This window comes from Balaenoptera physalus (genome assembly GCF_965194825.1).
Source record: "Balaenoptera physalus genome assembly, chromosome: 7".
In the NCBI taxonomy this organism is placed as follows: Eukaryota; Metazoa; Chordata; class Mammalia; order Artiodactyla; family Balaenopteridae; genus Balaenoptera; species Balaenoptera physalus.
Genome location: NC_138886.1, coordinates 96,723,670 through 96,747,235, shown reverse-complemented (window position 1 = coordinate 96,747,235; position 23,566 = coordinate 96,723,670). Strand labels below are relative to the sequence as shown.

General features: G+C 36.3%; 1 protein-coding gene across 5 annotated transcripts in view; it reads right to left on the bottom strand.

Annotated features, from left to right (window-relative positions):
- Positions 1–211: 211 nt before the first annotated feature.
- Positions 212–23,566, bottom strand: part of LOC309664418 (uncharacterized protein) — a 29,400-nt gene continuing 6,045 nt past the window's right edge. For all 5 annotated transcript variants that reach the window (XM_082469792.1, XM_082469793.1, XM_082469790.1 and 2 more), the window contains exons 4-5: positions 7,429–7,521; positions 212–2,665 (exon numbers count right to left, since the gene is read on the bottom strand). In XM_082469792.1, the coding sequence (XP_082325918.1) occupies positions 1,578–2,665; positions 7,429–7,521 (1,181 nt within the window). In that variant the 3' untranslated portion in view covers positions 212–1,577. The remainder of the gene's footprint in view (positions 2,666–7,428; positions 7,522–23,566) is intronic.

The following is a 23,566-nucleotide window of genomic DNA, read 5'->3' as shown; positions in this document are numbered from 1 at the left end:
TGAGTAGCCCCCGCTTGCCGCAACAAGTGAAAGTCCATGAGCAGCAACAGAGACCCAACGCAACCAAAAATAAATAAATAAATTAAAAAAAAAACTGAAAACAATTATAGTTTGAAATTTCAACAACCTTCCATTCGTACTTAATGGATTCCTCAGTCGAAACAAGGACACAGTTGAACTGAGCAGCACCATCAGTCAATGGGATCTAATCAACATTTATAGAATACTTTATTCTACAGCAGCAGAATACACATTTTTAAGCCCAGATGGCACTTTGATTGAGATAGACAACATTGTGGGTCACAATGCACAATTCAAAAGACAATGAAGCTAGAATTAATTAAAAAAACAGCCAGAAATATCAAAACATTTGCAGACTGAACAACACACTTCTAAATAACATGTAGATCAAGAGTCCCAGAAAATTTTAAAATATTTTGAACTAAAGGAGAATGGAAATACAACTTCTTTTTCTGTTTACAAGGTAAATAGTGAGTACCACTGTTCACAGCAACTCCTCAATTGAATCAGATTTGTTCTCCAAACGACTGTGCATGACTTTTGCATAATGAATATAATGTTCACACTAAATGCACTGGTGACCCTGAGACAATAAAAGTCTTGCAGAAAACATTGTTTGGCTTCTTTCCTGAAGAGGCAATTCAGTAACAATCGTCCGTCTTTTATACACTGGCCAGAAGACAGTAAGAGAAAATAGGAACATGAGGTATTTTAACTATCCAAATGTATCCTCTAACGTGTTTACATAATGATAGTTTTTACATAAAAAGTGCATAATTCCCACTACCCTCATGTTGGATTCCAGTACAATTAAATTGAAGGTGGTCTTTGGGGAGAAAAGTTTTCCTCATCCATTACCTTCACAGGATTTTTTTCCTGTGTAAATTTCGAACACCCACTGAGTAGTCTGGTGGAAAGACTGTTCATAAGTGATTAATTTCAAGGATTTACCTCTTGTGTGAGTCCTCTAATGTCCAATGAGGGCTGAAATCTGGTTGAAACACTATCCATACACAATACACATGGGGGACTTCTCTGTGAGTTTTGTTGATTGATGGTTGATTTCTCGAAGAGAAAATTTCCACATTTATTATATTCATTGATCTTCCCCTGAGTTCTCTGATGCGGCACTTCCAGTTGAAGTTTCCCCATATCTGTTACATTCACAGAGTTTCTCAGTCTGATGTTTCCTAAGACCTGAATTCTGGCTAAAAGCTTTCCCATATGCATCATGTTAATGGGATTTCCCCGTGTGACTTCTCTGATGTGTTCTCAGGCCTGGGTTGCTGCTTTAAGTTTTCTAAAGTTTACTACGTTGACAGGGTTTCTCCCACGTGGGGACTGTCCGATGTACTCTGAGGTTTAGTTTACAGGGGAAAACTTTCTCACGTTCATTACTAATAGGATTTCTCCCCAGTGTGAGTTCTCTGAAGTCTTTAGGACTGGCATCTAGCTAAAAGCTTTCTCACATTCAACCCATTCATTGGGTTTCTCCTCTGTGAATGCGGTGATGCAGAGGTAGATGAGAATTTTCACAGAAGGATTTTCCACACTCACTACACTGCTAAGGTTTCTGTTCTGTGTGAATTTTGATGCCGAGTGAGGTGAGACTTCCTAGAGAGACATTTTCCACATTTATTACACTCATAGGGTTTCTCCCCTGTGTGATTTCTCTGATGTCTTTTTAGGGTTGACTTATGGCTAAAAGCTTTCCCACACTCACTACATTCATAAGGTTTCTCCCCTGTATGAGTTCTCTGATGTTCTCTGAGGTTTGACATGTGGGTAAAAGTTTTCTCACATTCATTACATGCATAAGGTCTCTCCCCACTATGAGTTCTCTGATGTCCAGTGAGGTATGACTTCCTATAGAAAAATATTCCACACTCATTACATTCATAGGGTTTCTCCCCTGTGTGAATTCTCTGATGCACAACAAGGTATGACTTCCTACAGATAGATTTTCCACACTCACTACATTCATAGCGTTTTGCCCCTGTGTGACTACTCTGATGCTCAGTGAGGTGAAACTTTGTATAGAAGACTTTTCCACATTTATTACACTCATAGGGTTTCTCACCTGTGTGACTTCTCTGATGTCTTTTTATGGTTGACTTATGGCTAAAAGCTTTCCCACACTCACTACATTCATAAGGTTTCTCCCCTGTATGAGTTCTCTGATGATCTCTGAGGTGTGACGTGTGGGTAAAAGTTTTCTCACATTCATTACATGCATACGGTCTCTCCCCACTATGAGTTCTCTGATGTCCGATAAGGTAATACTTCCTAGAGAAGGATTTTCCACATTCTTTACATCCATAGGGTTTCACCCTTATTTCAGTTCTCTGATGTACACTAAAGGTAGTCTGAGTGGGCGAGGTTTGCCAAAATATGGTATCATGACAGAAGCTCCCTTTTGTGTCACATTTCTGGGGTATGGTAAGGGCTGCATCAGGGCTTAAGTTACCTCCAATTTCAAAGGTCTTTATTTCTGAGTGAGTGCTCTGATGTTCTCTGCCGTGTGACTTCTGGCGGAAAGTTTTCTCAACTGTGTCTTTATTCTGAAGTTGAGCAAAAAAGTCTTCCTGCAAGTATTTTCCTTGATTTGCCAGACTTTTCTCTAAGTGGTTATCAAGTTTGCTGTCTTATAAAATAAAGAAAATAAAAATGTCTTATGAACATTAAACACATTTCTTATAGGATGCAGCCTTTATATATATGTGCTATATTGTATTCAACTATTTGCTTTCTAGGAACCTAGTCTCCCTGAAATAAACATTCCAAATGTTTATACTATTCCTATACTCCTTGAGAAAAAAGGACAACAAAGTTATGATGATTATTACTATATAGTTGGCATTTTAAAAATAAGGAAATGAATGGTAAATAGATAATAGGGCTCTCAAAAGTGGTTCACTCAGGAAATCTGAAAATGAGAGACTGGGATGACTGATTATGAGCAGTAGGTAGAATTGTAAGAAAAATCAGTTAATAAGGGTTTTCAAATGATAGATCAAAGAAGGGATTGGACTGAGGAAGAATAACAATGTCCAGGTCCTTATACTTCCAACTAGAGATTACAGTGGGAGGTCTACAAGCTTCCAGATGGAGTCCCCTCTTTTCTATTCTAAACACATCAACACTAAAATAAATTCATAATTGCACTAATTTTCTCCTGATTATAGAAACAATTCTATAGCTCAAGCTCAAATTCTCCTCGAGTTATTCACAGAAATACAAATGTACAAGAAGTGTAAAAGTGATGAGAGGTAAAACCATAATTTGACCTAGAATGAATTCACTTCTATATGCTGGCTCTAATGCCTTAGTTTACTATACCAGGGTTGTTCAACAACAAACCTCTCTTGAACATCAAATCATAAGTTTCCACTTTCACTATGATTACTCACTCTCCTGAAACTAGTCTTAACCATGACTAATCTCTATATAAGCATTCCACCTACTTCTCAACATACTTAGTTTCTATTAACTGAGATCCTTAAATAGCATGTTTCAACCTGTTTCCAAAAGCCTATTTAGAAATACCCTTTTTATTCATTTCACATAAAAGTTTCTTCCATATGTGTGACTGATCTTACCTAGGCTATTTTAACCTTTGATGTAAAATGCCAGCCCTATGCTAAAACCTAAGGTGGCACTGAACACACTACTCTAAATATAATAGAAAACAGGAGTTAAGTGGCATCATTCTGGAAAACGACTTTTTTTTTTTAACAACTCCAGGCACATTAGATATTCTAGCTACCATTTCACAACTCCATATTTTCCAATCTAGTCTGGCCAGGCTATTTGCCTCCTATCAGTGGTTCCTTAACTACAATGATATTTTTCAGTTTCAACATTTATCTTCTACTCACAATCCTTTCTCTAAGTAACTCTATATCCCAACTTAGGGATTAAAGATTAATCTAGATATCTTTTGAGGCAATACTATTCTCTAAACTTGACCAAGAAAATACCTTCTTAGAGCTTCCCAACACTAATTTACGCTCTCACAGTAAGTACTGCCTATACCATTCATCTTAACAATGAATACACGGAGAGCACACGTGCACATTGAGGCACACACATTTTTAAGCAAATTATTATCACTTAAATCAGGATTCATCTTAAAATTAATGGCGTGTTGACAGTTTTTTAGCTATCCCTAAAATAATGGTTTCTCTTTCAACTGATACCTTCTTGGAGGCTATAAAATATATTTCATGCAGCTTTGTGCTCCTAAATCTGAAACAGAACTCTCATTCTCTGATTATTATTGCACTCCTCTGTGATATGATATAAATTAGTAGTCCTTAAAAATGCAGTATGGAACTTCGCTGGTAGTGCAGTGGTTAAGAATCTGCCTGCCAATGCAGGGGACAGGGGTTTGAGCCCTGGTCCGGGAAGATCCTACATGCTGCAGAGCAACTAAGCCTGTGTGCCACAACTACTGAGCCTGCACTCTAGAGCCCGTGAGCCACAACTACTGAAGCTCATGTGCCTAGAGCCTGTGCTCCGCAACAAGAGAAACCCGTGCACCATAATGAAGTGTAGCCCCCGCCCACCGTAACTAGAGAAAGCCTGCACACAGCAACAAAGACCCAACGCAGCCAAAGTAAATAAATAAATTAAAAAAAAAAGTTTTTAAAAAAATGCAGTATGTTTCAGAGCTACCCAGACCACTCTCAGTTACACTGGCTTAGTCAAAGAAATTTGACTGCTGCATCAATAAGTATGAAATATCTCTCGCCAACCTTATGGTCAATCCAATGTAACTACACAATATTAATTATATATAACGTCCCAGAAGAGGCAGGAATAAAGTAGGGAATACTCTTTTTTGGTGCATTATAATACACCAAATAATTTACCCACACACATTCGTTTTAAGTACACCTTAATTTTTGTATGTGTGTATGTTTTAACATTCTGTTCCAAATAACAAGATACTATTCAGTTTTTTGTTTCTGACCATTATTTACACGGCATTTTTCTACCAATAGACTTTTGCTGCTTGATTTCATATGCATAATTTTCATTTTAGCTTCATAGACCATGGTTGCCCTGCAGTGTGTAATATTCCATTGTATTATTATATCATGATTTAACTTTAAGTTCCCATGTAAATTAGTATTGAGGTTCCTTCCAAAATTGGGCTTTTTACAAATGTTACATGAAGAGTGTCTTATTTTATCTCCCAGTGAAAATGTATAGGAAACTCTAGAAGATAAACCTGGGAGTGAAACTACTGAGTCATGGGGAACAGGTATGTTAAAATTTAAAGAAAATGCTAATCTGTTTTCCCAAATAGTTATACCAATTAACACTGCTCCTGCCTTGTCAATGATTCCCTGCATATCATCGTACTCTTGGAATCATAAAAATTCTCCATGTTTGAAAATTGAGTGGGAAGAACATCATACTACAGTGTGATCTGATCTGAATTTGTGCTTCCCAGAGTAAGCATTTTTTTTCATCTATGTCATTCATCCCCTTCTTTGAGAAATGCCTCTTTATGGACTTTGACTCTTTTTTAAATGGGTTGCTTGCCTTTTTACTAACAATTTTAGTAGTTTAATATTTAACATACATTTGAGTCCCAAGTTTTTGTCTCAGGTACTGAATCAGAAAATAAAATATTTTAAATATCTGCTCTCAGAGAGTTTATATTCCAGTGGAAAGAGACAGAGGGAAAAATTCATACTTCACAATAGTATATTAGGTGTTGAGTGGTTGGGAGAAAAATGAAACAGAAAAAAGGAGGAAATAAGACTATTTGACACAGGAGTGACATTTAAAATACGATAGTCATGGAAGGCCATACTAAGGAGATATCTGTCTTAAGATCTGAATTCCTTATGTATTACAGAAATAAATTCTTTCTGAGGTATATTTATAACAAATATCATTTCCCGCTGTTTGATCTGTCTCCTCATGGTTCTAAAAATATGAAACTTAGCATAAATATACATACAACTATTCTGTCCATGATAAGAAATAGTACAGAGTGACCAACCATGGAATTAACATTCTCATAAAGAAACAGAATATGACTGGATCAGAAAAACATCAGGTCTTTCTTAAGCACAAGTTTCTGCATCAATACACGTCACATCACTCATAACATTTACGGTAATTAATTACTCTCATTTCTGTGCTGTTTTACAACTCTCTTTTAGAGCCCTTAAGAATTTGGACGTTTAGAAAAAATATATTCAATATCAGAAAAGTAAGATGTAACAAAAGTAATGAGATGTAATCCTGATGTTTTTCACATCTTGAAAAGCTAGGAAGCCAAATACATAACTTACAGCTGACAAATCAAGTAACAGTTACAATGATATTGAAAAGGTAAAAACTAAGAGAGATTATAAAAGAAACTAAGGTTGGGTGTTAAAATATGGGAAGGAAGAGAAAGTAAGCATTTAAATTTCATAACTGGTTATATATCAGGTGATTACTAGACATTGTCTAAATAAATGGATCATTAAGCAATTGCATGAGATTATAAATTTTTACAGTCACACCTTAAGCCAAAGTACAACCTAACTACGTTATTAGGAGAAAAACACACTTATTCTAAAAAGAAAAGAAAGCAGGGTTATAACTGAAGAGCTTCTGTAACATAATACACAGAAACAGCATTTAGAAGTAACTGCCAATCAGTATTAATGGGCTAATGTCAACTATTAAAAGAAAATGCTATTAGACTGTATTTGAGACATACCTAACATTAATTTGGAAAATCAGAAATACAAAGTGGTAAATTAAGAAAACATATAAAAATAATTCAGGATTCACTAATCTCAGTCAAGGCTGAATTCAATTTTTCAAAGTTAAATTCAAGGTTTAGCATAATGCCAAAAAAAATCTCATGAGTATTTTTTGAAATTTGATCAGCTCATTATTAAAACATGTCACAAAGGTGCTGTAATCAATATGAAATGGTCTAGTGTAGAGATATTAAAGAGGCCACAGAAACAATAGAGAAACCAGGACCAAATACATGATTTACTGACTCTTGACTTCTAAGGTAACAATGCATAAAACTGAAGAAAATTCCCCATGGGAATGACTGCTAAATTGCATGTTTGAATGGAAATGTTTATATCATTTATATTTAGAATAATCATCTATGTATTTGGGTATGTACTGTATCTTAAAGCTTACTATTTGTAAGATGAGAAAATCAATGTGCTAATATTCCATCCCTTTTCTTACACACTCATTTACATCATATTTGGTATGATATTTGGTATGAGTCCCATATTTGGGACTCTTTATACACTTCAAGATATAAGTCCTCACAAAGAAAAGTGTTTAAACTAGTTCACGATGTCCACCTCTAACTGACCATTTTGGATCTAACTTCCCCTGGAGTTGTGTCTAAAGTACTCAACTCACCTGTATGGCTCTTGTTTAGAAATTCTTCCTCTAATAACAATGGATCATCTTGCTCCAACTTGATGATTACATCTGGTTTTGTAAAATAATACCCTGTAAATGGGAAATAATATGGCATTTAGATCAGCTGAACTGGCTTTAATGCACATGAATGTGAAGGAAGGAGTAGTTATAGGAGTAGCAAAGTGATGGTGCTCATTTGACCTTTCCTTTGGAAAGGAAACTACAATATAATTTTTTTCTGAATCTAAAAAGGGATTGATCTCATTAAAGCCCTGAAACATAAGGATACATAACACTGAGTCTACATGTACAGAGGTTTAAATAAGGCTCTGCACAGGAACTTCCAATCATGACCATGATGGTGTAAGAGGAATAATGGTACATGCCAAACAACTGGAAACCATACAAAATCAATAAAATAATGACCTTTAGGGATTACACATGAGACAATGGCACTGGAAAACAAGGACCTCTGAGAGAAGGGAAAGAAATAGAATTTCTAGGTTATGGTACAGAAAGAAGACACCAAATCACAGCCTGCTGAACTACAGAACGCAAAGTTCAGAGTTCAGGAAAGCCAAAACAATTAGAATTTCTGGAGTAAAATATTTCAGAGGAAAGAGGTACACTGAGAGAGAGGCAGGAAGCTCTAACAGAAAGGTCACCTTGAGTAAAATTTGTACATTCATATAAGAAAGCTTCCAACAATGGAGGAAAAAGAACCCAAACACAAGAGGTGGAAAAATTCCCAAGCATACACACAGACAGGATGTTTGGAAAGAGTGGAAAGATCTTCTACTATGTGAGGTATTAGATGCTCTGTATCCAAGAGTATTATTGTCCTACTAGTGCGACCAAGTTAGTCTTAAAGAATGCTCTAGACCTGAAATAACAAGCAAATACTGAGTTAATTTAAATGATTTACTTGAATTAAGTTACATTAGAAGCAAGCACTGAAAGGATTAAAATTATTCTCAAGTAATTTATTACTCCCCCCCAAAATGCCCCAAAGAATTTAAACAAATATCACAAAATCTAGCAGCCAACAATGCAAAAGTCACAATATGTAGCACACTATCAAAAATGACCAAGTATGGGGCGGGGAGCAGGAGACAAGATGGCAGAGTAGAAGAACTTGAGCTCACCTCCTCTCATGAAAACATCAAAATCACAACTGTAATCAACCATTGACAAAAAAGACTTGAACCTACCAAACAAGACATTCTACACCCAAAGACAAAGAAGAAGCCAGAACGAGACGGTAGGAGGGGAGCTTCTGTGATATAATCAAATCCCATGCTCAGTGGGTAGGTGGCCTACAAACTGGAAAATAATTATACCACAGAGGTTCTCCCACAGGAGTGAGAATTCTGAGCTCCATGTCAGGCTCCCAAGTCTGTGGGTCTGGCATTAGGAGGAGGTGCTGCCAGAGCATTTGGCTTTGAACGCTAGCGGGGCTTGAGAGCGGAGCTCCAAAGGACTGGGGGAAACAGAGATTCCATTCTTGGAGGACACACACAAGGTTTCATGTGCACTAGGAACCAGGGCAAAGCAGTGACTCCATAGAAGCCTGTGCCAGACATAGCTGTGGGTCTTGGAGGGCTTCTTGGAGAAGCAGAGGTTGGCCATGGCTGTCTGTGGGGGCAAGTACACTGCTGGCGGAGGCCTCAAGAAATAATCATTGCCATGAGCTCTTCGGGAGATCGTCATCTTGGCACTGACAGCTGGTCCCAACCAACAGCCTACAGGCTCCAGTGCAGGGATGCCTCAGGCCAAACAACCAACAAGGTGGGAACACAGCCTCACCCACCAGCAGACAGGCTGCCTCAAGTCTTCCTAACCCCACAGCTGCCTCTAAACAAACCCTCTGACAAGGCCCTGCCCACCAAAGGGACAAGACCCAGCTCCACCTACCAGTGGGCAGGCACCAGTCTCTCCAACCAGGAAGCCTACACAAGTCTCTGGACCAACCTCACCAACCAGGGGGCAGACACCAGAAGCAAAAAGAACTACAGTCCTGCAAACTGACAAATGGAGACCACAAACACAGAAGGTTAGATAAAATAAGATGGCAGAGAATTATGGCCCAGACAAAGGAACAAGATAAAACCACAGAACAACAACTAAGTGAAATAGAGATAGCCAACGTAACTGAAAAAGAATACAGAGTAATGATAGTAAAGATGATCCAAGATCTTGGAAAAAGAATAAGGCACAGATGAAGAAGATAGAAGAAATGTTTAATAACGCATTAGAAGCTTTGAGAAGAGAGTTGAACAATACAATAACTGAAATATAAATACATGAGAAGGAATCAACAGCAGGAAAAATGAGGCAGACTAACAAATAAGTGAGCTGGAAGACAGATTGTTGGAAATCACTGCTGCGGAACAGATAAAGAAAAAAGAATGCAAAGAAACGAGGACAGTCTAAGAGACCTCTGGGACAACATTATATGCACCAATATTTGTATTATAGGGGTTCCAGAAGAAGAGAGAGAGAAAGGGCCTGAGAAAATATTTGAAGAGATAATAATTGAAAATTTCCCTAACATGGGAAAGGAAACAGTCACCCAAGTCCAGGAACTGCAGAGGCCCAGTCAGGATAAACCCAAGGAGGAACACACTGAGACACACATTAATCAAATTGACAAAAATTAAAGACAATGAGAAAATATTAACAGCAACAAGGAAAAGCAACAAATAACATACAACAAAATTACCATAAAGTTATGAGCTGATTTTTCAGCAGAAACTCTGCAGGCCAGAAGGGAGTGGTATGATATATTGAAAGCGATGAAAAGGAAGAATCTACAACCAAGAATCCTCTACCCAGCAAGGATCTTGTTCAGATTCAATGGAGAAATCAAAAGCTTTACAGACAAGCAAAACTTGAGAGAATTCAGCACCACCAAACCACCTTTACAACAAATGCTGAGGGAACTTCTCCAGATGAAAAGAAAAAGTCACAACTAGAAACAAGAAAATTATTAATGGAAAAGTTCACTGGTAAAGGCAAGCAGAGTAAAGGTAGGAAATCATCCACACAGAAATGATATCAAAGCCAGCAACTGTGAGAAGAGGATGGTACAAATGTAGGATATTGGAAATGCATTTGAAATTAAAAGACCAGCAGCTTAAAACAATCTTGTTTATATACAGACTTCTATATCAAAACCTCATGGTAACCATAAACTAAAAATCTACAATACACACAAAAAAAGAAAAAGCAAGGCAAACACAACTCCAAAGATAGTCATCAAATCACCAGAGAAGAGAAAAGAGGAAGGGAAGAAAAAAGCCCCGCAGATACAAATTCAAAACAATTAACAAAATGGCAATACGAACATACATATAGATATGCTCCAACCAAAAGACTTATAGGCTGGCTGAATGGATACAAAAACAAGACCCATATATATGCTGTCTACAAAAAACCCACTTCAGACCTAGGGACACATACAGACTGAAAGTGAAGGAATGGAAAAAGATATTCCAAGCAAATGGAAATCAAAAGAAAGCTGGAGTACCAATCTTCTTATCAGACAAAAAAGACTTTAAAATAAAGACTGTTACAAAAGACAAATAAGGACACTGAATAATGATCAAGGGATTCATCCAAGAAGAAGATATAAAAATTATAAATATATATGCCCCCAACATAGGAGCAACTTGATATATAAGGGAAATACTAACAGCCATAAAAGGAGAAATCAACAGTAACACATAATAGTGGGAGATATTAATGCCACTATTATTAAACCCCACCTTCATCAAAGGACAGATCATCCACACAGAAAATCACTAAGGAAACACAAGTCTTAAATGACTTAGTTGATATTTATAGGACATTCCATCTGACAGCAGCAGAATACACATTCTTCTCAAGTGCACACAGAACAATCTCCAGGATAGATCACATCTTGGGTCACAAATCCAGCCTCTGTAAATTTAAGAAGATTTACATCATAGCAAGAATCTCCTCCAACCACAGTGCTATGAGATTAGAAATCCACTACAAGGAAAAAAAAACTGTAAAAAACACAAACACATGGAGGATAAACAATATATTACTAAACAACCAATGGATCACTGAAGAAATCAAAGAGGAAATAAAAAAATACTTGGACACAAATGAAAACAAAAACACGACGATCTGAAACGTGGGAGGCAGCAAAAGCAGTTCTAAGAGGGAAGTTCATAGCAATACAACCTTACCACAGGAAAGAAGAAAAATCTCGAATATTAACAACCTAATCTTACACCAAAAGCAACTAGAGAAAGAAGAACAAACAAATTCCAAAGGTAGCATAAGGAAAGAAATAATAAAGATTAGAGCAGAAATAAATGAAATAGAGATTAAGAAAACAATAGAAAAGGTCAATGAAACTAAAAGCTGGTTCTTTGAAAAGATAAAAAATTGGTAAACCTTTAGCCAAACTCATCAAGAAAAAAAGGGAGAGGGCTCAAATCAATAAAATTAGAAAAGAAAAAGGAGAAGTTACAACTCACACCATAGAAACACAAAGGATCTATAAGAGACTACTACAAGCAACTATATGCCAATAAAATGGACAACCTAGAAGTAATGGACAAATTCTTAGAAAGGTACAAACTCCCAAGACTGAACCAGGAAGAAATAGAAAATATAAACAGACCAATCACAAGTACGGAAATTGAAACTGTGATTAAAAAATTTCCAAGAAGCAAAAGTCCAGGACCAGATGGCTTCACAGGCGAATTCCTTCAACATTTAGAGAAGAGGTAACACCTATCCTTCTGGAACTCTTCCAAAAAATTGCAGAGGAAGGAATACTCCCAAACTCGTTCTATGAGGCCACCATCACCCTGATACCAAAACGAGACAAAGACACCACAAAAAAGAAAATTACAGGCCAGTATCACTGATGAACATAGATGCAAAAATACTCAACAAAATACTAAAAAACCGAATTCAACAATACATTAAAAGGATCATATACAATGACCAAGTGGGATTTATCCCAGGGATGCAAGAATTCTTCAATATGCACAAATCAATCAGTATGATACACCACATTAACAAATGGAAGAATAAAAACTGTATCATCATCTCAACAGAAGCAGAAAAAGCTTTCAACAAAATTCAGCACCCATTTATTATAAAAACTCTCCAAATGTGGGCATAGAGGAAACCTACCTCAACATAATAAAGGCCATATATGACAAGCCCACAGCTAACATCATTCTCAACCATGAAAAGTTGAAAGCATTTCCTCTAAGATCATGAACAAGACAAGGATCTCCAGTCTTGCCACTTTTATTCACTTTTATAGTTTTGCAAGTCCTAGCCACAGCAATCAGAGAAGAAAAAGAAACAAAAGGAATCCAAATTGGAAAAGAAGAAGGAAAACTCTCACTGTTCACAAATGACACGATATTATACATAGAAAATCCTGAAGATGCTACAAGAAAACTACTCGAGCTAATCAGTGAATTTGGTAAGGTTGCAGAATACAAAATTGATGCACAGAAATCTCTTGCATTCCTATACACTAACAATGAAAGATCAGAAAGAGAAGTTAAGGAAACAATCCCATTTACCATCACATCAAAAAGAATAAAATACCTAGGAATAAACCTACCAAAGGAAGCAAAAGACCTCTATTCTGAAAACTATAAGATGCTGATGAAAGAAAATGAAGATGACACAAACAGATGGGAAAATATACCATGCTCTTGGATTGGAAGAAACAATATTATCAAAATGACTATTCTACCCAAGGCAATCTACAGATCCAATGCAATCCGTATCAAATTATCACTGGCATTTTTCACAGAACTAGAAGAAAAAAATTGAAAATTTGTATGGAGATAAAAAAGACCCTGAATAGCTAAAGTAATCTTGAGAAAGAAAAATGGAGCTGGAGGAATCAGGCTCCCTGACTTCAGACTATCCTACAAAGCTACAGTCATCAAAACAGTATGGTACTGGCACAAAAACAGAAATATAGATCAATGGAACAGGATAGAAAGCCCAGAAATAAACCCACACAACTATGGTCAATTAATCTACAACAATGGAGGCCAGAATATACAATGGAAAAAGACAACCTCTTCAATAAATGGTGCTGGGGAAACTGGACAGCAACATGTAAAAAGAGTGACACTAGAACATTCTCTAACACCACAGACAAAAATAAACTCAAAATGGATTAAAGACCTAAATGTAAGGCCAGATACTATAAAACTGTTAGAGGAAAACACAGGCAGACACTCTTTGGCATAAATCACAGCAACACCTATTTAGATCCACCTCTTAGAGTAATAAAAATAAAAACAGAAATAAACAAATGGGACCTAATTAAACTTAAAACCTTTTGCACAGCACAGGAAACCATAAACAAAATAAAAAGACAACCTACAGAATGAGATAAAATATTTGCAAAGAAAGCAACTGACAAAGGATTAATCTCCAAAATATACAAACAGTTCATGCAGCCCAATATCAAAAAAAAAACACAAAACAAAACGATCAATAAATGGGCAAAAGATGTAAACAGACATTTCTCCAAAGAAAACATACAGATGGCCAAAAAGCACATGAAAAGATGCTCAACATCTCTAATTATTAGAGAAATGCAAATCAAAACTACAATGATGTATCACCTCACACCAGTCAGACTGGCCATCATCAAAAAGTCTACGAACAATAAATGCTGGAGAGGGTGTGGAGAAAAGGGAACCCTCCTCCATTGTCAGTGGTAATGTAATTTGGTACAACCACTATGGAGAACAGTATGGACGTTTCTTGAAAACATAAAAATAGAACTACCATATGACCCAGCAATCCCACTCCTGGGCATATAACCAGAGAAAACCATAATTTAAAAAGATACATGCATCCCAATGTTCACTGCAGCACTATTTACAGTAGCCAAGACAAGGAAGCAACCCTAAGTGTCCATCAACAGAGGAATGGATAAAGATGTGGTACATATCTACAGTGGAATATTACTCAGCCATAAAAAAGAATAAAATAATGCCATTTGCAGCAACATGGATGGACCTAGAGATTATCATACTAAGTGAAGTCAGACAGAGAAAGATAAATATAACATGATATCCTTACATGTGGAATCTAAAAAAATGATGTAAGTGAACTTATTTACAAAACAGAAACAGACTCATAAATTTGAAAACAAATTTATGGTTACCAAAGGGGCAAGGCAGCGGAGGGACTAGTTAGGAGTTTGGGATTAACATATACACACTACTATATATAAAATAAACAAGGATATACTTTATAGTACAGGGAACTCTACTCAATATTCTGTAATAATCTATATGGAAAAAGAATCTGAAAAAGAATGCTTATATGAATATGTAAAACTAAATCATTCTGCTGTACCCTGAAACTACTACAACATTATAAAGCAACTATACCCCAGTATAACATTAAAATTAAATTTAAAAAAATGACCAAGTATGAAAAGAAGGAAAACGTGATTCATGACCAGGAAACAAGTCAATCAATGGGACAGAAGAAAAAATGTCATCTGAGATTAAATTTGCTTCCAAGGACATCAAAGCTGCTATTCTAATACACTCCATAGGTTAAAGGAGAAAAACATGAACATGCTGAGAAAACAGAGTTAAAAGTCCAAAACTGAACTTCAAGGCAGGACAATATACTCCCTAGAGGGGGGAAAAACACTAAAAGACTCCAAAGGGTTTTGTTATAAGGATTACCAATATTTACATCAGACATAAAAACTGACATAGATCTCTTTAATAAGACATGTAGGTTCTTATGTGCTTTTGCATTCATTTTGTTATGTTCCAATCATATAGTTATTTGGAAACTGCATTGTTTGCTTGTGAATGGTGCAAAAGGCTAATACCTTAGTGTTGTTATGGCAACTTCTGACCTCAAAGGCACTCTGAAAAGGTCACTGGGACTGCCAAGTCAAAGGGCCATATGATCTTAACAGACCTGCCATATTCAGTGCCTCCAGGAATTCCTCATTAATTTCAAAGGGCACCCAGCCAACTGAGCACTCTATTACTCTAGTGGTTCTTAAGTTGTGGTTCTGGGGTGACATATGAGAATCTGCATTTCTAACAAATTTTCCCAGATGATTCAAAAGTCTTTAATATTAGAATAGCAAACATTTCTGTTCCCTTGTGATTTATTCTAAATGGCAGCTTTTAAAAAAAAGTCTGTATGCCCAAACATGAGATTTTCAAACTGTTCATGCTTATCTTACAAATTCAGTACACTATTCTTACTAACTTTCTCTGCTAAATAAAGGACCCAACATTAAGTATAACTCTCACCTGCCCCAATCAAGTTAGGTTCCTCTTGTCTCCCCAAACCAGTGTCTGGAATCCTGAGCAAACTCAAAGTGCTAGCACTTATCCAAAAATATAATGACTCTTTTAGACAAATGAATAAATAAAACCCATTGCCAGCTGACCAGATCTAAAAGAAAAGTTAAGTCATCTGGACTTTAAAAAATTATACCAAGTGTAAATATGAATCTACACAAAAGAAATAAAGAGAAATATAAATGGACAATATATAAATAAAACACATTGTTCTCATTTTAAAAATATATTAAAGTGCAAATAACATTTTATGAGAAGAAAACAATGTATTATGTGGATTACAAGATATGTACAAGTAAAATAAATGACAACAAGAACACAAAAGATGAAAGACAGAAAAGGAAAAAATTCTGTAATAACACAGTTGAAGTAACAAGATATTATTTGAAGGCAGACTGACACTTTAGAGATGTATATTTAGAAACCACTAAAAATACAAACAAGTATATCTCAGAAGCCAAAAGTGGTTAAAGGAGATTCATTAAAAATAAGTAGTTAAGGGATTCCCTGGTGGTCCAGTGCTTTCACTGCTGAGGGCCCAGGTTCAATCCCTGGTCAGGGAACTGAGATCCTGCATGCCACACAGTGCAGCCAAAGAAAAAAAAAAAAGGGTGGGGGTGGGGGGGAACGAGTTAATCACAGAGAAGGCAGGAAAAAGGGGGGGGAAAAATACAAAAAACTAGAAGGTAAACAGCAAGAAGGTTTCATATTCAACCACAAGGATAACATTAAATATAAGTGGGGCTCCCCTGGTGGCACAGTGGTTGGGAGTCTGCCTGCCAGTGCAGGGGACACGGGTTCGAGCCCTGGTCTGGGAGGATTCCACATGCCACGGAGCGACTAGGCCCGTGAGCCACAATTGCTGAGCCTGTGCATCTGGAGCCTGTGCTCCGCAACAAGAGAGGCTGCGATAGTGAGAGGCCCGCGCACCACAATGAAGAGTGGCCCCCGCTTGCCACAACTAGGGAAGGCCCTCGCACAGAGATGAGGACCCAACGCAGCCATAAATAAATAAATTAATTTAATTTAATTAAAAAAAAAAAAGGAATGTGAAACAGGTTAAAATTTGAAAAAAAAATATAAGTGATATGAACATTTTGCTAAAACACAAAACTTGTCAGAGCTAATAAAATGTAAAACAAACATACTGTCTCTTAGAAACTGTGAATGTAAAGACACAGGTTACAAATAAAAGGACAGAAAAACTATATATCACATGAAGCACACAATAAGCAAATGATAGTCTGACTGACTATACAGTACCAAACAAAATTCAGAAAAAGAAATACTACCAGAAATAAAAATAAACAATGCAAAATGCTAAAAGGGAAAATTCATCAGGAGGATGTAACAATCCTAAGTGCTTTGCCACTTAAGAACAGAGCTTCAAAATGCCTGAAGCAAATCGTATTTAAAATTTTTTTTAATTAATTAATTAATTAATTTATGGCTGTGTTGGGTCTTCGTTTCTGTGCGAGGGCTTTTCTCTCTAGTTGTGGCAAGCAGGGGCCACTCTTCATCGTGGTGCACGGGCCTCTCACTATCGCAGCCTCTCTTGTTGCAGAGCACAGGCTCCAGATGCGCAGGCTCAGTAATTGTGGCTCACGGGCCCAGCTGCTCCGCGGCATGCAGGATCTTCCCAGACCAGGGCTCAAACCCATGTCCCCTGCATTGGCAGGCAGATTCTCAACCACTGCGTCACCAGGGAAGCCCCGCAAATCTTATTTAAAAGAAGATAACACACAAATTATACTTAGATACTCACATTCCTTTCTCAGTATTTAATAAAACAAGTAGATAAGATAGTAAAAGGATATAGAACCCTTCAGCAATACGATCAGCCCGCTGGAACTAATCCCCATCAAGAAAAAGTACTCTTTTCAGTCACATATGGAACATTCCCCAGGATCATATGCTAGGCCCTAACACAAATTTCAATACATTCAATAAGATTGAACCATGCATGAAATATTATCCAGAGTGACACACAAAGGATATAAAAATTATAACAATAAGAAATTATGAAACAAATATTTGGAAAGTAAACAAATTCTACAAAATCAATGGATCAAACAAGAACATTTTAAAAAATATCTTGGATTAAATGAAAATTAAAACACAACATCAAAACTTGTGTGATGCAGCTAAAGCAGTTTTCAAAGGAAAATAGAGAGCCTTATGCTTACATTAAAAAAGCAAAACCGGGATTTCCCTGGTGGCGCAGTGGTTAAGAATTCGCCTGTCAATGCAGGGGACACGGGTTCGAGCCCTGGTCCAGGCAGATCCCACATGCTGCAGAGCAACTAAGCCCATGTGCCACAACTACTGGGCCCACACGCCGCAACTACTGAAGCCTGTGCACCTAGAGCCCATGCTCCGCAACAAGAGAAGCCACTGCAACGAGAAGCCCACAAAACACAACGAAGAGTAGACCCCGCTTACTGCAACTAGAGGAAGGCTGCATGCAGCAACGAAGACCCAACACAGCCAAAAATAAATTAATGAAAAATAAATAAAAATAATAAAGCAAAACCAAGTTTCAATTCATGAGCTTAAATTTTATCATAAAACAGCAAAGAAAGGAAGGGCAAGTTAAACTATATCAGTATAGAAAATCCTAAGATATCCAAAAATAAATAAATTTCTGAAAGCTAATAACCAGGTTCATCAAGGTTGCAGAATACAAGATAAATATGCAAAACTCAGCTGTATTTCTATGCACTAGCAATGAGCAATCCAAATATGAAATAAAGAAAACAGTTCCATTTACAATAGCATCAAACAGAATAAAATACTTAGAATAGCTTTAACAAAAGTATAAACCTTGCCCATTTAAAGCAACAAAATATCACTGCAATAAATTTTAAAAGGCCTAAATAAATGGAAAGACAGATAATCTCAATGATCATGGATCAGAAGAATTAAAGTTGTCAAGATGGCAATACTCCAGTTGAGCTACAGATTCATTCGAACCCTCTCAAAAACTCAGCTCTACTCTTTTACAGAAATTGACAAACCAATCCTAAAATTATGGAAATGCAAGTTACCCAGAATAGCTAAAACAACCTTGATAAAGAGAAAACTTGGAGGGCTCACACTATTCAATTTCAATTACTCTGTTATGGAAAACACTCCTGTTTCTCATCTATATTACTGTCTCTACTCACAAAATACTTCTGTATTCTCAATACTACTTCACTGCTGGTCACTGAATGTGCAGAGGTTTCTTCCCACTACCAGGCAACTCTGCAATACAAGCAAGGTGTCCTACATTCAATTCAGTTCTGACATATCTACTTGGAGTTTGCATCAGATCCCACAGGCTAGGGGTTAAGTCCCGCAAGATTGCCTCTCCTCACACTTCAGATGTCAATTACAAGTCCAGGTTGCTACCTGTGCTTCTGACCAGCTAGCTATAAATGGGAGGTTCCCACATCCTCGTCCTCAGGTTTAATTTGCTAGAATGGCTCACAGAACTCAGGAAAACAGTTTACTTACTATTAATAGATTGCCATGTTTATTACAAAGCATACAACTCTGAAACAGCCAGATGAAAAAGCTGCATAGGGCAAAGCTTCCATGCCCTGTCCAGGAGCATCAACCTCCCACCACCTACAAGTGTTCAGCAACAATAAAGCTCTCTGAACCCTAGAGTTCAGAAATTTTATGGAGGTTTCATTATGTAGGAATAATTGTTATCAGTAATCAAGTCAACCCCTGGAGGTCAGGGGGTGGGCCTGAATGTCCCAACCCTCAAATCACTTGATTGGTATTCCTGGCAACAAGCCTACATCCTCAGGGGGTTTCCAAATGTCACCTCATTAACATGAACTATGGCATGGTTGAAAGAGGCTTGTTATGAATAACGAAAGATACCTCAATCTCTCTTACCACTTAGGAAATCGCAAGGGATTTAGAACTCTGTGCCAGTAACAGGGATGAAGACCAAATCTTCTTTCTTATTATAAATCACAATATCATACTATACTATTAAGGTAGTACTGGTGTAAGAATAAACATTATAAGAAGAAAAATAGAGACCAATGGAATAGAAGTGAGAGGACAGAAATAAACCCTTACATCTATGGACAACTGAATTTCAACAAGGGTGCTACAGTTCAATCAGAAAAATATAGTCTTTTCAACAAATGATGTTGGAAAACACTTCACTATTCACATGCAAAAGAATGAAGTTGTAACACACACCATCTATAAAAATTAACTCAAAATGAATAATAGACCTAAATGTAGAGAAAAAATTATAAAATATACAGAAAAAAATAGGAGTAAATGTTTTTGACTTTGAGTTAGGCAAAGTTTTCTGAGATTTGACAAAAAAGACGAAAAGAGAAAATAGGCCAGCTGGATATTATCAAAATAAAAACTTTTGTGATTCAAAGAGCTCCATGTAGAAAGTGAAAAGACAACTCACAGAATGGAAGAAAATATTTACAAAACATATAACTGATAAAGAGACTTGTATCCAGATTATATTAAAAAATCTTAAAAGTCAACAATGAAGACAAATAACCCAACTTATAAATGGAGAATGGGATGTGAACAGACATTTCTCCAAGGAATATATACAAACAGCCAATAAGCAATTAACACATTAAAAATGCTCAAAATTACAGAGATACAACTCATAACTATAATGAAATCCCACTTCACACTCCACTTTTTTAGGAGGGCTAAAAAAAAAACAGACAGTAACAATTATTCAGGTACCTGTGGAAAAACAGGAACCCTCATTCATTGCTGGTGGGGTGGTAAAAAAAGTGCCACTGCTTTTAAAAATTCTTTTGGCAGTTCCTAAAATTGTTAAACAGAGTTGCCATATCACCCAGTAATTCTACGCTAGTATATACAAAGTAGAATGGAAAACTGTGTGCACACAAAAACACAACTGGCCAGCAGCATTATTCATTAACAGTCAAAATGGAAACAACCCAAAGCCCATCAACAGAAGAACAAAATGTGATATATCCATAAAATCAAATATTACTTAACCAGAAATTGAATTTGATTACGGATACATATTATAACACTGATAAACCTTAAAAAGATCATGCTAAGTAGAAGAAGCCTCTCAGAAAAAGTTATGTATTTTGTGATTCTACTTATATGAAACCTCCAAAATAGGCAAATCTCTATAGACACAGAGTAGATTAGTAGATTAGGGTTTCTTCTTGGGGTGATGAAAATATACTAAAATTAAATAGTGGTGATAGTTCCATATCTCTGTGAACATACTAAAAAATACTGAATTGTATAAATTAAAAGGGTGAACTTTTGGTACACGAATTCTACCTCAATCAAGTTGTTATTAAAAAAAATTCCAACAAAGAAAATTCCAGGTCCAGATTGCTTCTGTAATGAATTCTAGTATGAACTTTTAAGGAAGAAATGATATTAATTTTACAGCACTAGGAATAGAAAGAAAAGAAATAGGTGACAGCGAGCAACTATTTAAGGCCTATGACTAACATCATACTTAGTTGTAAATAATAAATTCTTCGCATTAAATCCTAGCCTGTTCAAAAAAGAAATTAAGATGAATACAGATTAGAAAAATATAAAAGTATCTTTAATTACAAATCATACTATTTAACATATAAAGTAGTCTAAGGAGTCTTCAAGACATCTAGCAGAAGTAACAAGTGAAATTAGCAAAACAGAGATAAACAACATCAATGAACATAAATTATATTTCTACTTAAATCCAAAAAACAATTGGAAATTGAAGTTTTTAAAAGTATCATTACAGATAGCATCAAAAGATTTAAGGATACATCTCACAAAAAAAGGCTGAAGACACGTAAGTGAAAACTGTAACACACTGCAAAGGAACATTAAAAGCTAAGGAAAAGGAAGGACATTGTTCACACATCAGAAAATTCAATATTATTAGATGTAAATTTTCCCCCAAATCTTCTAAACGTTCAACACAATCCTTATAAAACACCACTAGGGTTTCCAGAAAAAATAAAATTTTTTAAAATTTATAGGGAAAGAAAAAGAAACTGTAATAGCCAAAAGAAAAAGTTAAGAGGACTTATTCCTTCTGATGTGAAAACTTACTGCACAGACAGATTAATCAAAATAGTGCATGACTAGTATTAAGATAGGTATTTAGATCAATAAACCAGAATGATATTCAGAGAGAAGCCTATGCATATATGTACAATTTATTTCAAAAGGTGCCTAGGCAACTGAATAGGAAAAGGATAACCAGTGAGCCAAGCAGACCTTTAGCTGAAAAAATGAATCACAATCTATATTTCACACCATTTACACAGATTAACTGGAAAAAGTCAAAGACTTAAATGTAAAACCTAAACCAAGGACATTTCTAGAAAAAAATAGAGGAGAAAATCTGAATGACCTTTGTTAGGCAAATTATTAAATAGGGGGTGGGGGGAATAGAATAGGAAAGTAAAGGAAATGATAGATTGGACTTCATCAACATGAAAACCTTTTGCCCAACTGTTTCACAACTAAAATGATCAAACACAGATTAGGAGAAAAAATTTTCAACACGTGTATCTTATAAAAGTCTTCTATCAAGATTGTATAAAGAACTCTTTCAACTGAATTATAAGCTGAAAAACTCAACAAAACAAATGGGCTAAGGATCTGAACTTACTTTTTTAAAAGCTATGTGAATGAACAAATAGCATACAAAAAGCTTCATTAGTCAAAGAGAAATGATAAATGAAACCCAAGTAGATACAAAAGACCCCCACTAAAAGGATAAAAACTCATTGGGTTTACAACACAAAATGATGGTGAATATTTGGAGCAACTAGAATTACTATAAGTTGCTAATGCCCACGTAAATGATACATGCACTTTAAAAACATCTGGCAGTTGTTGTTTTCTTCTTCATATACAGGCATACGTCAAAGACACTGCAGGTGTGGTTCCAGATCACAGCAATACAGTGAATATCACAATAAAGTGAGTCACACAAATTGTTTGGTTTCCCAGTACATAGAAAAGCTGTGTTTACACACAGAGTAGACTAATAAGTTTGCAACAGCATTATGTCTTAAAAAACAATGTACATATCTTATTTAAAAAAACACTTTATTGCTAAAAAACGCTAACCATCATTGAGCCTTCAGTGCATGGTAATCTTGCTGGTGGAGGGTTTGCCTCAGTGTTGATGCTGCTGACTATTAATGGTGGTGGTTACTGAAGGCTGGGGTGGCTCTGGCAGTTTCTTAAAACAAGACAACAATGAAGTTTGTCACATCAATTGACTCTTCCTTTCATGAATTATTTCTCCATAATATGCAAAGCGAATTGACAGCATTTTACGGACAGTAAAACTTCTTTCAAAACTAGTCAATCCTCTCAAACCCTGCCACTACTTTATTAACTAAATGTGTAATATTCTAAATCCTTTGTTATCATCTGAAGGATCTTCAGAGTGTCTTCACCAGTAGATTCCATCTCAAGAAACCACTTTCTTTGCTCCTTCAAGAAGCAACTCCTCACCCATTAAATTTTTTTTTAAATTAATTAATTAATTAATTTATTTATTTTTGGCTGTGTTGGGTCTTCGTTTCTGTGCGAGGGCTTTCTCTAGTTGCGGCAAGTGGGGGCACTCTTCATCGCGGTGCGCGGGCCTCTCACTATCACGGCCTCTCTTGTTGCGGAGCACAGGCTCCAGACGCGCAGGCTCAGTAGTTGTGGCTCATGGGCCTAATTGCTCCGTGGCATGTGGGATCTTCCCAGACCAGGGCTCGAACCCAGATCCC